The sequence below is a fragment of the Mauremys reevesii genome, linkage group 1 (assembly GCF_016161935.1).
Source record: "Mauremys reevesii isolate NIE-2019 linkage group 1, ASM1616193v1, whole genome shotgun sequence".
NCBI lineage: Eukaryota > Metazoa > Chordata > Testudines > Geoemydidae > Mauremys > Mauremys reevesii.
Window position 1 is genome coordinate 342,321,454 of NC_052623.1, and position 17,041 is coordinate 342,338,494.

The 17,041-nt window shown below is 40.2% G+C and overlaps 1 protein-coding gene across 1 annotated transcript in view; it reads left to right on the forward strand.

The window, feature by feature from the left end:
• Nucleotides 1-16,629, forward strand: part of SEMA3A (semaphorin 3A) — a 305,059-nt gene extending 288,430 nt beyond the window's left edge. Inside the window, exons 17-19 of the mRNA XM_039519100.1 lie at nucleotides 926-993; nucleotides 8,073-8,215; nucleotides 14,325-16,629. Coding sequence (XP_039375034.1) covers nucleotides 926-993; nucleotides 8,073-8,215; nucleotides 14,325-14,780 — 667 coding nt within the window. The 3' untranslated portion in view covers nucleotides 14,781-16,629. The remainder of the gene's footprint in view (nucleotides 1-925; nucleotides 994-8,072; nucleotides 8,216-14,324) is intronic.
• Nucleotides 16,630-17,041: the final 412 nt, after the last annotated feature.

Genomic DNA, 17,041 nt, shown 5'->3' on the forward strand with positions numbered 1-17,041 from the left:
CTCCTTTTCATGTACTGAATTGGGTTTTGTATCACAGCTGTTTAGGTAAGAAAAGAAACAGACAAAGCAAGCACAACAAATGCAAACCAAAGAGAACTGTATAGAAAAATATGTTTTGTTTTTTCTGTAAAACACAACATTTTTCAAACAGATCAATGCTTTGTCAAAGAGAAGAGATGGAGAGCAAATTGGAGGAGAATGTAAAGTTATATTAAATGGGACTGTGATAAGAACTAGAGAGGGACTCAAGCTACACAATTTAGATCTGGACTTCGAATAGATCATTTTTCAAGGATGTTCCGAATCAGAATTTTAATTCAGCCCATACTAAAGATGAAAGCCACTTGCAAAAACTTGCATATGGATTTAGATCCAAGGTTGTGGTCAAACCAGAAGAAAGTTGAGATAAACATTATTCTATCCATCTCTAAATATATTAAGCCCTAGCAGTAACATTGTAGTTTGCCAAATAAGCCTCTTGCCTATAATCTAAATGAATCTAATGACAAAGCTAGGCTATTTAATGTAATCTCACTTTGTAGGCAAAATGATGCCATTTTAAATTCCTTGTATTTTCAATAAACATTGAATAGGCTGCACTTTTTGTGCATGTTGGACTCTTATTAATATACATTTCAAAAGACCGATGAATTTACTCATAATCCGTATTTTTAGGAGGGATTACTATACATTCACATGCATTTATCAATGACTGAAGCCTTAATTTGGAAGCATGAAGAAGTTTATCTACAATGCTATAGAATGCAGTGAAGTATGATTTCCCTTACCCTGCTGTGTTCTAGGTGATGTTGCATGCCCCATATAACAGTAAATAACAGTGCCCTTCTTTTTTGGCTTATCTAGCACAAATACTTCATTTCATCTTTGAGAAACTGAATAACATTTTCTGATGTGATTTTCTTAGGCGTACTAGACGACAAGATATCCGAAATGGAGATCCTCTCACTCACTGTTCTGACCTGCAGCATCATGGTAAGTAATAGATATTCTGTTTCAGTACAACCCGCAGTCATGTCATGTTCAGACTGTACATGATTGCCGTGGGAAGCAAAAATATGAAACAGGAGTGAAACTATATTGCCCACTCATGAAAAGTTAACTTGCCTTTGGTCATTAAGCTAATTTTGATTGCCTGTAAGAATCAGATCAAGGATTCAGTATACTCTTATTTGCAAGCTAATAACACATTCAAACTTTTTTAAAGTTTCTGATGCACCTGACATTGTAACATAGGAATAAGCTTTACATGTTGTATGGGAAATTATCATATTGGCCATCATCATTGCTATCATCAGTGTACCTGTTGCTTTACATAGAGGTGACACCATAACTCACTGCTATATATAGTGATGTAACTAAACATATTGGCACAGAATTGTATATGCTTGTAGTGGGAAAGAACTGTTACATCATCTAGTTCATTCTTGGGACAAGGATTGTTTCCTGTAATATAAACAGACTGGTCTAATTTTAAATGGGATAAGATTTCTATACTTTTTTATCCCTCTATTTTGTTCCTGGTTGTACAGGCACCACAAGGGGGAGACAGAGATGGGCAAATCCCTCCCTCCTCCCCATCCTAACACGTTTGGTATAATTTTGTCTCCCAACTGGGACATGCTGGCTGCCACTTCCTGCAGCTCCCATTGGCCGGGAACAGTGAACCACGGCCACTGGGAGCTGTGGGGGGGCGTGCCTCTGAATGGTCAACATAAACAAAATGTCTCATGGCCCACCAGCGGATTAACCCAATAGGCCGCATGCCGAAGGTTGCCGACCCCTGCCATAGACGATGGCAGCAGTGCTAGAACTCAGGCTGATAATGCTGCCAGCCCATGGGGGTGATTCTGCCTCTCCAGGGCTCTCTCCATGCTGCCTGGGGGGGTCACGGGAAACCAAGGAGCTCTGGCTCTGGGAGTACTGTGGGGGGAAGGGAGGATGCCAAGGAGCTGGCTCTGGGAGTGCGGACTCTGGGGAGGGAGCCATAGTGACCTGGGGAACAGTGTTACCACTGCCAGGCCTTTTTCACTGTAGCCTGTGTAGTCCCCACCCAGCAGCCCAAATCCACCACCATCTCTTCATAACAGTGTGGGTAGGGCTGGGCTGGCCCAGGGGCAAAGGGCCCAGCCTGGCCACCAGGGGGTGCTAGCACATAGTGGAGGGGCAGTGGGACAGAAAAGCACCAACCTCACCCAGCAGTTCAATTTTGTGGCTCATCCTCCATTCCCTTTGACCCACCTAACTCCAGTCCCTAACCCCATCCCCCAGATATGTCTACCCCAATCTCCTCCCTCTGCTGGGGTCAGATTTTTGTTTTAGTAACTGGTTATATGTCAGAAGACAAACCTGTCTTCCAACAGGTACCCAATTTTCTGCCACACGCTTCACAGCATTCTCATTCGGAGAATGAGAACTTTACTTTTGCTCTACCTGAAAAAGAACACTTAGACGATACTTCCCTCTGCTGGAGAAAATTGACCACTGTTGGTTTGTGACATAAGTGATGCTGGTGTTAGTTAAACCAATTAATAGACTTCAGGGATATACAAAGTGGAGATGGCTGAACAGGGAGATACCTGGGATCCCACGTATCTTCAACTCCTTATAATAACAGCAACTAATCTATGTTCACATTGCTGTATTACATTGCAGTAACACTGCTTATTTCTAGGGCTGTCAAACGATTAAAAAAATTAATCGTGATTAATCATAAGATTTAAAAAAATCTTGATTAATCACAGTTTTAATCTCACTGTTAATATTAGAATACCATTTATTTAAATAATTTTGGATGTTTTCTACATTTTCAGATATATTGATTTCAATTATAAACAGAATACAAAGTGTACAATGCTCACTTTATATTATTTTTATTACAAATATTTGCACTGTAAAAAAGAGGAACAAAAGAAACAGTATTTTTCAATTCACCTCATACATGTATTGTAGTTAAATCTCTTTATCATGAAAGTGTATCTTATAAATGTAATTTTTTTTAATGTAACTGCACTCAAAATGAAACAATGGAAAACTTTAGTGCGCACAAGACCACATTTGTAAGGCAATTTATTCCAGTGCTTAATTACCTTAACAGTTAGGAAGTTTTTCCTAATGTCCAACCTAAATCTCCATTGCTGCAGTTTAATCCCATTGCTTCTTCTCCAATCCTCAGAGGTTAGTGAGAACAATTTTTCTCCCTCCTCCTTGTAACAACCTTTTATGTATTTAAAACCTGTTATCAGGTCCCCCCTCAGTCTTCTCTTCTACAGACTGAACAAACTGAGTTTTTTCAATCTTTTCTCAGAAGTCATGTTTTCTAGAACTTTAATCATTGTTGTTGCTCTTCTCTGGACTTTCTCCAATTTGTCCACATCTTTCCTGAAATGTGGTGCCCAGACTGGACACAGTACTCCTGCTGAGGCCATATCAGCATGGAGTAAAGCAGAAGAATTACTTTTTGTGTCTTGCTTACAACACTCCTGCTAATACATCCCAGAATTATGTTTACTTTTTTTTTGGCAAGAGTGTTACACTGTTGACTCATATTTAGCTTTTGATCCACTATGACCCCTAGATCCCTTTCTGCAATACTCCTTTCTAGATAGTCACTTCCCATTTTGTATGCCTGCAATTGAGTGTTCCTTCCTAAGTGTAGTACTTTGCATTTGTCCTTATTGAATTTCAACCTATTTACTTCAGTTCATGTCTCCAGTTTCTCCAAATCTTTTTGAATGTTTATCCTATCCTCCAAAGCTCTTGCAACCCAGGCTTAAATAGAGTACTTTCCGGACCCTGCTCCAAAACCACCTCTAACATGCCATAAAAGCTTCAGAGGGGGTTGAAAATATTTACTGGCGCTCCACTCTGTACAGCTCCACCTGAATTTAAGCCTAATTGAATCCTCCCAGCTTGATATCCTCCACAGGCTTTATGAGTGTACCCTCTATGCCAGTATCTATATCATTGATGAAGATATTGAACAGAACCAGAATTAACCCCTGTGAGACTCCACTTGATATGCCCTTCCAGCTTGACTGTGAACCATTGATAATTACTCTCTTGGAATGGTTTTCCAACCAGTTATGCACCCACCGTATAGCTCCATCTAGGTTGTATTTCCCTAGTTTGTTTATGAGACTGGCATGTGAGACAGTATCTAAAGCCTTGCTCGAGTCAAGATATACCACATCAACACTTCCCCCAATCCACAAGACTATATGGACAATAACAGTTTGCAACTTTTTATGATATGCATTTTACCAGATGGTGAACTAAGGCATTATCAAACACCATCTAAGTTTCCGTTCTAGCAACCTACTAGAAACCAATCATGTGGTACTGTATTTTTCATTTGGAAAAACCTACTCTAATCATCCAAAGTCATATTAATAAACGCTTTTTCAAATACATCAACAGGAGACACATAAAGGCTGATGGCAAGATACCCTTGATGAAGTCAAATTCAATGAGAAACCAAAGCGGGAAGTGTTTAGAAATACCTTTAACTTAGAGAAAAATAGTTACAATGTCTTGACAATGCCCTCCAGCTTTAGTTCCACAAGGCACTAGAGCTTAAAGACACTAAGTTCAAAATAATGCACATACTGGATAGCTTCAGTTGTTTGATATAAAGTGAAATTTCTCCCACCTGAATTCTGACTCCGTTTAGGTTGTCACATTACAAAATCACATTGAATTTAAACTATGGAATGTTACTAGATGCACTCACTATTTCAGCTGGAAACGTGTGTCACACAGTGTACAACTGAGCTACTTGATCCTACGGAAAATCCTTCTAAGCTGTTTTCCATGTTGCACATGGCAGTCTGGTGGGTATCAGATGCAGAATGGGGTTCTTCTGCATGGCAATTGCATGCTCTGGTGGTCCTTCCACCCAGTCGCACCTCTAGGAATTCCTGTGCATTCACTACTGGTTCATTCTCCCTCCTTGTGCCAGGGAACTGCACAAAGAGATACATTTTTGTGTGTGTTTAAAAGGACAGTCTTTTACCCTTTTTCAAAGACAATACAGAGCAACTTTCACCAAGAGGCCTCTGAGGCTTGGTCTACACTGGGGGAGGAGGGGATCGATATAAATTACGCAAGTTCAGCTACGTTATTCACGTAGCTGAAGTCGACGTATTTAGATCTACTTACCGCGGTGTCTTCACTGCAGTAAATTGACAGCTGACTCTTTCCTGTTGACTCCGCCTGCACCTCTCACCCCAGTGGAGTACTGGAGTCGACGGGAGAGCACTTAGTGGTCGATTTATCCTGTCTAGACTAGACGCGATAAATTGACCCCTGCTGGATCGATCGCTGTTTGTCGATCTAGTGGGAAATGTAGACAAGCCCTGAGTGTTTTAGGCATTTGAATGTGCATAGAGCAGGATACAAATAGCTTATGCACCAACCGTATCTCTTGGGTGTATAGAGAAATTGATTTCAGAGTCACAATAGAACATGAACACTGTAAGCGAAATATTGAAAAGTGCCAAACACCTACAAAAAACATTTTCATTAAAAGGAGTTGTTAATGCTCAATGTAACCAGTCACTCTTGGTCAAATATTGAGGTATGAATCCAGATTCACAGTTCTAAACGCATGAACCTTTCTGCTTGAGCTAAAGGACAAGTCCCCCAATGGTATCTGTATTGGATTCATTAATCTCTTTTTTATTATTATTCGCCATTAAATGGGGACAAAGATCTGCATTTTCCTCATACTAGTTGCAGGGGCTCACAGCACCTCATAGAATATGATTATGTAGAGAAGCATCAGTCTACAGAAAAATCTCCTTTGTGTAAGTAGTTTCCCATTCTAAGCACTTCTGTTATGTCAGAGGTAATGTATTTAAAGGCAATTTATCAGGATTGTAAATCGATCCTGTCATTAGAGTCACCCTGGGAATTGCGACATTCTGACCGGATTTGGGTTTGAATTTCATGGCCAACTTCATGACTTCCATAGCCTTCTGATTCTTTTAACTGCTCCTCTGACCTTTCCAGCCTTTAATTTTCCTTCCCAGCTTCTCTCCAGGCTTTTCCATCACTTCTAGGCCTCCATCCTGCTTTCTTGGCTACTCCACCATTTCACCCACCTTCTTGTATTCAGTCTATCCCAATACTACCTGACCCTAACCCATTCCTCCCCTTTCTTGACATTTCTGTCATTTCCCTACTTCTCTCAGATTCAACCCAATGCTCTACAACAGTGTTTTTGGCTGCCTTTGATATTCCCACTCCTTCCCTTTCTTTGCTTTCTCTCATCGTGATCCCCCACCACTCCAGCTCAAAGCCTATCTGACAGTCTCCATAATGCTGCAGTTTCCAGAGGATGCCAAAAAGTTGCTTCACTCACTCGTGTATTTAAATAGCACCCCACTTGCTTGCTCTAAAGGTTCACAATCCAGCAGAGAAAAGCAAAGCAATACACTTTCTAGCTGTTTAGTGTTTATAGACCATTTGATGTTTCATCACTAAGAGTTAGGTAGACACCAATTCCTCTCCTACCCCACTTGGATTTTGAGGGCTGAATGTCATTAAGGAAAAACATTTGATTACTGTATCAACATAAGCCATGACCATGGTTTTCTTTCTTCCCTTTGGCTCAGCAGTTCCTCAAACAGACTGTGTTTGCTAAATAAAACAGCCAATATGATAAAGACATTGTGAAATCAAACAACCCTTAACATAGGATTGCTCTGCAGAGGTTTTTAATTATACATTCTTCCCTGGTTAAAAAAAAATCAGATTCTTTAAAGATTTGCTATACTAAAGATCAAAAGGGTAATATGGAAACCACCACAAACAATGGCAAAAAAAGACAGGAAACCCCATGAGATCAACGGTGTTAAATAGCTTATCAATCCCTTTCTCCCCATATATTCTCCATTATGATTGTACTATTGCCGCTTAAATCCACAACATTTTAAAGAGCTAAGGTGGAGCATTGAAATATGATGCCTTACTGCCTCTGTGGTATTGGAGGAGAATCAAATGCTATATAAGTCCTATAGCAATGTAATATTTCCAGCAAGTTGGTGGATATCATGGAGTATTGTTGTTACAGAAGGAAGTAATTTATTTAACTTTTCTCTTTCTCTCCCCCTCTTTCCTATAATGTCTGTTTTATTCATCTCATTACATTTCCATAAATTATACCACCAGAGGAAATGATTAACTGAAGATTGTTTCCTCAAAAACATTATTCCTGGTCATTAACAGCTGCAACAAACTGCAATGCTATATAATCTAAACACATTATTAGTACTTGTAAAAAGTCTCATGTTTTATTACTTTGCTCCAAAGAATTGTGATCATAAAGCCCAAGAGGCATCATTATAGACATTCTACAACTACACCCCAAATGTTCTCATCACATAAGATTTGACATAAAAAATGCTTGTCGTGACCTAGATGTTTTTTCTTAATGTCTAAAAACGAGGGTTATGCAAAATGTTCACAGTGAAATTTCTTAACTTCAAATGCTGAGGTTTTTACATTTGGCTCAACTAAAAAATAAATAAATAAAATGCAGTGATATTTGTGTACATAGGAACTTTAGCCAAGATTTTCCAAACTGATATTGATTTAGGGTGCCTACTCGAGACACCATAAGGGGACTTGATTTTCAGAGTGCAAGTGCTGTTTGCTGTACGTTTTACACCCAGTTCTAATTCAGTCTTAGCGTCTGATTCTCCACTGTCTGGGGAACTCGTATAGTCATGTACACCATGCAAAGTGGGCACAAAATGTTGGCATCCTTATACACCATAGATTATGTTGCAGTTCAGTGCTATAGCTCTTAACACAAACCCAACAAGCTTTCTTATTCCAGATACAAATGTAAATATCTGTGAAAGATGCTCAGTTGTGGAGGATCAGGTTAATTGTCGCCACCTATACCAATCTACTAATCTGGAATATCTTTCCAAGATGGAGCAGTGAAATTATTTACCGAAAGAGCAAATAAATATGACAATTGGGATTTTCTTTGCTGATCATTTTCTTTTGCATTGGCTTTTATTCCATCTTTTCTTGCCTTATAGATAACCCAAGTGGGCAGAGCCTGGAAGAAAAGATTATCTATGGAGTAGAGAACAGCAGCACTTTCTTGGAGTGCAGTCCAAAATCTCAGCGTGCTCGAGTTTACTGGCAATTCCAGAAGCAAAATGAGGACCGAAAAGAAGAGGTACGGTAGCATGAACTCAAATACATGTGTCACCATGCCCCAGTGAGTCACAGCTGCGAATACCAGACTCAGGTCAAACTGCTGAGAAATAGGGCAGACTCACCCCCAAACTGGTGGTTATTCTATCATGAGCTTATACCAAGCCAGTAGCAAAAGTAAACTTCTATCTCACCACACTGGTTAAAAAGAAGTAAAAAATGCCATCTTCTTAGGCATTCCAGACTGTGTCTCACCACCCAGACACTGGACTCTGTGATGAGTAGTTTCTGAAAACCAATTTCATCACATAGAGATCAGCCACATAGCCAGGTCAATAACTCAGATCTTACCCAATAATCATGCTGTTGCCAGTCCTTTAATACCTAATATCTAAAGGTTTAATTATAAGAGAAAACAAAGAGGGGAGCGTTAAAATGGTCAAAGAAATCATATACACACAATCATTGCAAAGTTCTTGGATCAGGTTGGCTTGTGCGGTCTCTGGTCCTCAGTCCGTAGTCAATATGCTTCTTTTAGTGTAAATCCATAGTCCAGAGATCAGAGCAGGAAAGAGGCAAAATAGAGATGCTTCCAGATCCTTTATACCTTCTCCCATGTGGAGGAGGTGCTCTCAGTCTTGGTTTGTGGAAAATTACAGGCACAAAATGGAATCCAAGTTCACATGAGCAAGTCACATGTCCTTACATGGCTTGATGACTCTTTGGACCAGCCATAATATTCTGGTTAAAGTGTCCACTGGAAAGCTCACCAGGTGGAGCCAAGCTTCTTCTATGAGAGAGTTAAGTGTTCTTTAATGGGACATCAACTTGAATGGTCCATTCACAATATGCTGGCTAGATTGGATGTAAACTTCCTTGTGGGTGTTACGCCAAGAGCAAACACTTCTGAAATACAGGTATATAGTCAATATTCATAACTTCAGATACAGTGATGTTACATGGATTTAAATGGGATAATCATATTAGATAGATTTGATAGATTGTAACTTGTCCATTAATAACTTACATGACATACTTTGTAGCAGATTTGTTGCAATTGTCAAATAGTGGCAATATTAATGATATAAATGGTCATGTTTCAATCATACAGCATCACAGCATGCAATATGGAATCATAGAAATATAGGGCTGGAAGGGACCTTGAGAGGTCATCTAGTCCAGCTCCCTGCACTGAGGCAGGATCAAGTATATTTAGACCATCCCTGATATATGGCTGTTTAACTGGCTCTTTAAAATCTCTGGTGACAGGGACTCCACAACTTTCATTAGAAGCTTATTCCAGTGCTTAACTATCCTTAAAGTTAGAAATTTATTTTGTAATATCTAACCTAAATCTCCCTTGCTGCAGTTTAAGCTGATTACTTCTTGTGGTACCTTAGGTAGATATCAAGAACAATTGATCACCATCCCCTTTATAACAGCCCTTACCATATTTGAAGACTGTTATGAGGTTCCCCTCATCTTCTTTTCTGAAGACTAAGCATGCCTGTTTTTTTTAACCCTTTCCTCATAGCAGGGCCAGCTTTAGGCCGATTCCCTGGAATCGGGCCCCACGCCTTAGGCGACTTTTAAACTTTTTTTACTCACCTGGAGGTGGTCCAGGTCTTCAGTGGCACTTCGGCGATGAGGGGTCCTTTACTCGCTCTGGGTCTTCAGAGCCATTTTGGCAGCAGGGGGTCCTTCAGTGCTGCGGAAGACCCAGAGCGAGTGAAGGACCCCCCCACCACCGAAGTGCCGCCGAAGACCCGGACCGCTGCCGGGTATTCGAATCAGGCCCCGCAGTTCATAAAGCTGGACCTCCCTCAGAGGCCAGGTTTTCTAAACCTTTATCATTTTTATTGCTCTCCTTTGGATTCTCTCAATTTGTCCTCATCTTTCTTAAAGTGTGGCACTCCGAACTGGACACAGTACTCTAGTTGAGGACTCACCAATGCCTACTAGAGCAGGACAGTTACCTACTGTGTCTCAAATATGACACTTTGGTTAATACATCCCAAAATGATATTTGCATTTTTTGCCACAACTTCACACTTCAGACTCATTCAGTTTGTGATCCACTGTAACCCCCAGATTCTTTTAATCGGTACTACTGCCTAGACAGTTAGTCTCCATTTGGTAGTTGTACATTTAATTTTTCCTTGCAAAGTGTAGAACTTTGCACTTGTCATTATTGAATTTCATCTTCTTAATTTTAGACCAATTATCCAATTTGTCAAAGTTGTTTTGAACTCCAATGTTGCCCTCCAAAGTGCTTGCAACCCCTTCCAGCTTGGTGTCGTCATTTGCAAATTTTATAATCCTGTGCTCCACTCTATTATCCGTGTCATTAAAGAAAATATTGACTAGTATCAGATCCAGGACAGACCCCTCTGGGATTCCAGATATGCAATCGCAATTTGACAGTGAACCACTGATAACTAACCTTTGAGTATGGTCTTTTAAGCAGTTTTTCTACCAACATTTTAGTAATTTTATCTAGACCACATTTCACTACTTTGCTTATGAGAATATTATGTGGGACTGTGTCAAAAGCCATACTAAAAAAAACCCCACAATAAGATATATCACGTTTATAGCTTGCCCTCTATCTACTAAGCCAGTAAACCTGTCATAGGAGGAAAACAGCTTGGGTTTGGCATGATTTGTTCTTGATAAATCCATGTTGGCTATTACTTCTAACTCTATTATACTGTAGGTGCTTGCAATCTGATCATTTAATCATTTGTTCCAGAATCTTTCAAGGCATCAGAGTAGGGTTGATAATTCCCTGTGTCCTTTTTGTTTCCCTTTTTAAAGCTAGATACTATGTTTGCCCTTCTCCAGGCCTCTGAAACCTCACCTGTCCTCCATGAGTTATTGAAGATAACAATCCACCTGAATTCCAGCCCTTTACCTAAACAAGACCAGCCTTTGTTTTAATTTGCAAATGGAGCCTTGCCTCTTTCCCTTTGCAGTTTTGCAACAAAAAAACTTCAAAAACAGACTCCAAAGAGAAACTGCTGAACTCGAATTAATATGCAAATTAGATACAATTAACACTGGCCTAAACAGAGACTGGGAATGGTTGGGTCATTACACGAATTGAATCTATTTCCCTATGTTAAGTTCTCCTCACACCTTCTATGGGCCATCTTAATTATCACTTCAAAAAGTTTTTTTTCCTCCTGCTGATGATAGCTCATCTCAATTGATTAGGCTTTTCCTGTTGTTATGCATACTTCCACCTTTTCATGTTCTCTGTATGTATAAATATCTCCTGTCTGTATGTTCCATTCTATGCATCCGAAGAAGTGAGCTGTAGCTCACGAAAGCTCATGCTACAATAAATTTGTTAGTCTTTAAGGTGCCACAAGTACTCCTGTTCTTTTTGCCTCTTTCCCTGTCTCTCAGCCCACTCTAACAAGATATCTCATCTCTTCTATTACCCCAGGCTATCCTCATTCCATGAATCCTCAAAAGATTGTTCTGGCTTCTCAACAGGAAACCTTCACAGTCTCTTCCCTCCCACCAAATAGCTTGCCCTAAATGACCAAAGTGCCCTCCCAGATCCCTCCTCCTGCAGTCCTTACTGCAGACATTGCCAGCTCAAGATGGGGCTGAACAGACGTCCTGGCTTTGAACCCTCTTGAGCCTTGGAAGAGCTCAGATCAGGAGATGAACTTTGTCTCTTTGTTTCCACTTCGGAGACACCCCCTCTTGAAGGCATCAGTACCTTTCAAGATATTGCAGATTCCTAACACTCACTGCTTGTGCGTTCACCACACTGTAGGTTTTTCCAGTCAGATACGTTCCTGAGAGGGTGAAATCCACCCCTGTGAAGAAGGCAAGCACAAACCCCACTTATACCATCCAATAAGGCTTCACTGGTAATAAGATGGTGAAGCAGTCTGGTACTTGCCCTCTCCACAGGGGTGAATTTCACCAAGACTTCATTGTGTTCCTCTAAATACAGAGTCCCTATAGAGTATCTGACTGGATCAGCATTCAGGCAACCCAAAAGGAACATTATCAGACCTGTTGAATCTTGTGAGGCTCTTCAGAAGTAGGTACGATGGAGAGTCAGCAAGAGGGACCAGAAGCCTGTTAGTGGACTAGGAAAGCATAATGTTAGCTAGGAAAGCATAATGTTTTTTCATTAAGAACCATAGCACAGACTTGTACACGGTCAGTGGAGTTTAAGTAGATCTGAGATGCGGTACCATTAGTATGCAAAAAAAAATAAATCAGTGTTTGTCAACAGTGATAGTAATCATTATGCAATAAATTCATATTGTGGATGTACAGGCACAGACCTGCTCGTGTTCCATCGGCAGAACAACCAAATAGCTAAATGTTACCCAGTCCTGCCATCATTTTGTGTGCTGAACTGTTATTGAAAGCAATGGGAGTTTTGAGGGAAAATCGGGTCCATAAAAATAAAGAAACAGTGCTAGATATTATTCTATATTGTCACAGTTATTAAAGGTTTTTTTTACCAGAGTAGATAGAACTTTGGAAACTCTTCCAACTGCACTTTGGATCTAATTCCAAAGCTACCTCCTGAAGTTATCTTCCCCTAGCTGCTTCCTTAACTTTTCCAAAATTCCAATTGCTTTCCCAGATGCTCTCAAACATGTCTCCTCTGTGCTCACTTGACTACACCAACATTTCACCGGGAGGCTGGGTTCAAACTGTACCTATTCCAACCTTCTCAACATTTGGTAGGCTTCTCTTTGGCGCTCCTAAATTAATACATAATAGAAATGATTAGACAAAACAGGTCACTGAATCCAAACTACATAACAGTAATTGTGAAGCTTTCTGAATAGTAATAATTAATAATAATAAATAATGCATTACTATTAGTTTAGACCTCCATAATACATACGATCCAGGAATCTCAAAACAGTTGCCTTTATGGAGACCACTACATTGGCAGTTTGCTTTTTCACAAAAACTGTGGTGCTCAATATATCATTTTTCACACCTAAAGAAATGTCCACAGAGGCAAAGAGTTGACTAACCCTTCCTACACAACACTGATATTTTTAAAGTGAGTTTTTTCTCCTTCTGTAGTTACCTACATTACATTGTTTCATATACAGTATATAGTACGCCCAGGTGCTCAAGGGGTTTAGTAGAAACACAGACATCCTCTTAGACAGTCAGATCATACCATCACATCATTTTTAAGGGAATAACCTTTACCCTGCTGACTAGACAGCTCTGACTGAAGCTGGAGAACAAAAATAATGTCTTCCATTGCATTTTTTTGAAGAATGAAAATTATAGGCAACTTAGAACCTGAGTCAAACAAGGAAGCCAAGGACTATATGTTTTCAAACTGCATGCTGACTATCTGGTCACATTAGGAGCTTTATATTGTTTGATTTGCTTTGTTTGCTTAGCTGGTTAAGTATTTAATTCTTTAGTATCCAATTTTAGTGGATGACACAATGGGTGTGATGCACTTTCTCTAACAACTGCGTGGGCATATGTACATGTGCCTGCGCGCGCATATACACACACATGCACAAATTGTACACCTATCTGAATCACTTGCACAAATGTGAGTTTTTGCAAGCCTGCTTATTGTACTTTGTAATTTTAGGCTTCATATCTAGTTCTTTTCTCATACCTTCCTCTCTTCTAGCAGCACACTTCCCTCTGCCTGAGGGCTTTGTACTAGGGAGCACCAGGGTGGGGGCTAAAGGGTCAGATTTCACCTTCCCAACCTGGAGGAATGGCATAAAGCAGAGACCATGGTGCCCCTGGTCCATGGTGGCTAGTATTATCCATGGTAGGTCTGTTGATTCTGCACAGTTTGCATCTCCCGTAGCCTGCTCACAAACCCCACTAACAGAGGTTCCACTGCACACAGAGCTCCACAGCACACAGGATTGTGGAATAAACTTTCTTCCTCCCTGGCTTCCTGAGCAGCAGATCTATAGTGTTTCCATGTGTTCGTGGAACCTTTCACAGCTAAAGAGGGACCAGGTGCTTGTTCCCCATAATATGCTTTTTTATGCCAAATTTTACTGTAATATGCCAGGGAACTAGGGATGGTTAGGGAATAGTTCTGAACATTTATAAGAGATAATTGTTGAAATGTTTCCTTTTCTCCATCATAGATAAAAGTGGATGATCATTTCATCAGGACAGAACAAGGCCTTCTGCTACGGACCCTTCAGCGGAAAGACTCCGGCATTTACTTTTGTCATGCCGTGGAGCATGGCTTCATGCAAACTCTGCTCAAAGTGACTCTGGAAGTAATTGATACTGAACACCTGGAAGAGCTGCTTCATAAAGAAGACGATAGTGATGGCGCCAAGGTCAAAGAGATTTCCAACAGCATGACCCCTAGTCAGAAAGTCTGGTATAGAGACTTCATGCAGTTAATCAACCACCCCAACCTCAATACAATGGATGAGTTCTGCGAACAGGTTTGGAAAAGGGACCGCAAACAACGTCGGCAAAGACCCGCCAACGCCCAAGTGAATACTAATAAGTGGAAGCACCTACAAGAAAATAAGAAAGGTAGGAACAGGAGGACCCACGAATTTGAGAGGGCACCACGGAGTGTCTGAGCTGCATTACCTCTAGGAACCTCATCCAAGTAAAAACTTGTATAGACAGATAACTGGAAAAAAAATGCAATATACATGAACTTTTTCATGGCATTATGTGGATGTTTACAAGGGTGGGAAGTTCGAACAATTTCCACCAGATTTAAATAAAATCAATTTTAACTTTCCTAGCAGACCTTCCCCCACCAATCCCCAGACAGAGTTTCAAGGATGAAAACTCACCCTGGACCTAGCTTATTGCTCAACGAGTTCTGCAAAGAATTCATCAGAAAGGTTTTGCTTTCTCCTTTGCTCAAGATAGAAAAGTGTCATATTTCATGCTGCCATTTAAAAAGAAAGTAAAAGAAAACCCACCTTTCATCAGCTGCGCTACCTTTCCTGAACTTAATTGAAAAAACTGCATGGACTAGCTAAGCTGATCAACATCCCAACATTTAGATGGATGCAAGGCTTTTTTTTATTTTATGGCCTACCAGGTCTCTTGCTTATATGTACTGGAAAGGTAAAAACAATACTGAATGAGATGGTCTGTGGAAATCTGAACAGCATGAACCAGCCAGCATCCAGAGGGAAAAAAAGAAAAAAAAGAGTGGAGTACACTGGCCTACTACTGATGACTTCTTTCATCTTTGATTTAAAGATGTATTTTATTAAAACTATAATTTAAATGTACCATGACGAATATGCAGTAAACATTAGCTCTTTTCTAAAATAGAATAGGCTTTTTGTCTTAGAAATATTGTACTTTCTAATTATTGGTTTAAAGGGAAGAAAAACCAACAGCCAATGACAAGCTGCTTTATTCTCTTGTTTGGAAATTCTTTCACGGGCAGTAACACTGCAGCTAACCCCCTTGCCTCTACCTTGACATTCTATATGACAAGTACCTTCTATGCTATTTAACATGAAAGTCTCTGTATAGCATGGAAGTTTTTGGATTCTCTCTCCCCCAAAATATAGTACACCGGACCCACACTAGAACGCGGGATTTGGGATCCATGCACGGTAACGCATTAATGCGGGGACAGCATTATAGCAGGGACCATGTTAAAATTAATTGCAATTAAAGTAATTAAATTTGGGATCCATGGCTGCAACCATGTCATATGCAAATTTGTGCTATATAGACACATGTTCTAGCGAGGGTCCGGTGTATATGAAAAAATTCAGTGTGTATAATATCTTGATACGAATAGATTGAACCAATGAAGAGAAAATCATCTAAATACTGTAGCTCATACACAGCCATTAATCCATGAGCAAAACTCCTGTTCAGTTCAGAAGGACCTTTACTCTCAACTCAGTGGTAGGATATTGTCCAAAATTGATTCCTAGGCCCTCTCTGCATGGGGCCCTAGGGGTCCATTTCACCTGTGGGTTGAGTCCCCTGCTGTTGTAAATTGGCATATTGAAGTATATGAGGTTACAGCAGTGGAGAATTTGGACCAGTATCTATTCAACGGGGCTGCAGGATAAAGTCAGGTACAGTGTAATTGTACTATAAGTATCTCCATTTTAAGGATCTATGAATAATGGTTTTGGTCCACCCCAGTATAGATATGTTCCAGTTTTGTTGAAGTCTATTATCAGCTGTCATCTCTCTCATATCTCACCTCACTATGGTCTGTAAACTCCTCGTGGCATATAGAATCATAGAATATCATGGTTGGAGGGGACCACAGGAGGTCATCTAGTCCAAACCCCTGCTCAAAGCAGGACCAATCCCCAGACAGATTTTTGCCCCAGATCCCTAAATGGCCCCCTCAAGGATTAAACTGCACAACCCTGGGTTTAGCAGGCCAATCCTCGAACCACTGAGCTATCCCTTCCCCCCCATAACTTTGATTCATGTCGGTGAGGAGATTACTAGAGGCCATGTGATATCCTTGGTTTGCTATAAGAGCTTTATAAAAGGGTTCCACTTGTTCTGAGGTTAATAACCAGCCTCTTTTACTGTTATTCACTGCAACTTGCTGCATTTATGATTCACAATATTATCTGCAGTCACGCATACAGTGCAATACAACCTGCTGTGGCACAGCCTCTCTCACAATGTGATCCAAGTCTCTTTACCACTCAATAAAAAACAAAACAAAAAAACACAACTCTTCTTCCTAATTAGTGAAGTATAGTTTCTAACATGTATAGCAATGAGGTTTTTCATTAAGGGCCCAATCCTAAAAGCCTTCTGTGTGGAACTTAAATCAGTTTCAGAGATGTTGTGAACATGGAGGGCTCATTGGATCTAAATGTACTAAAGC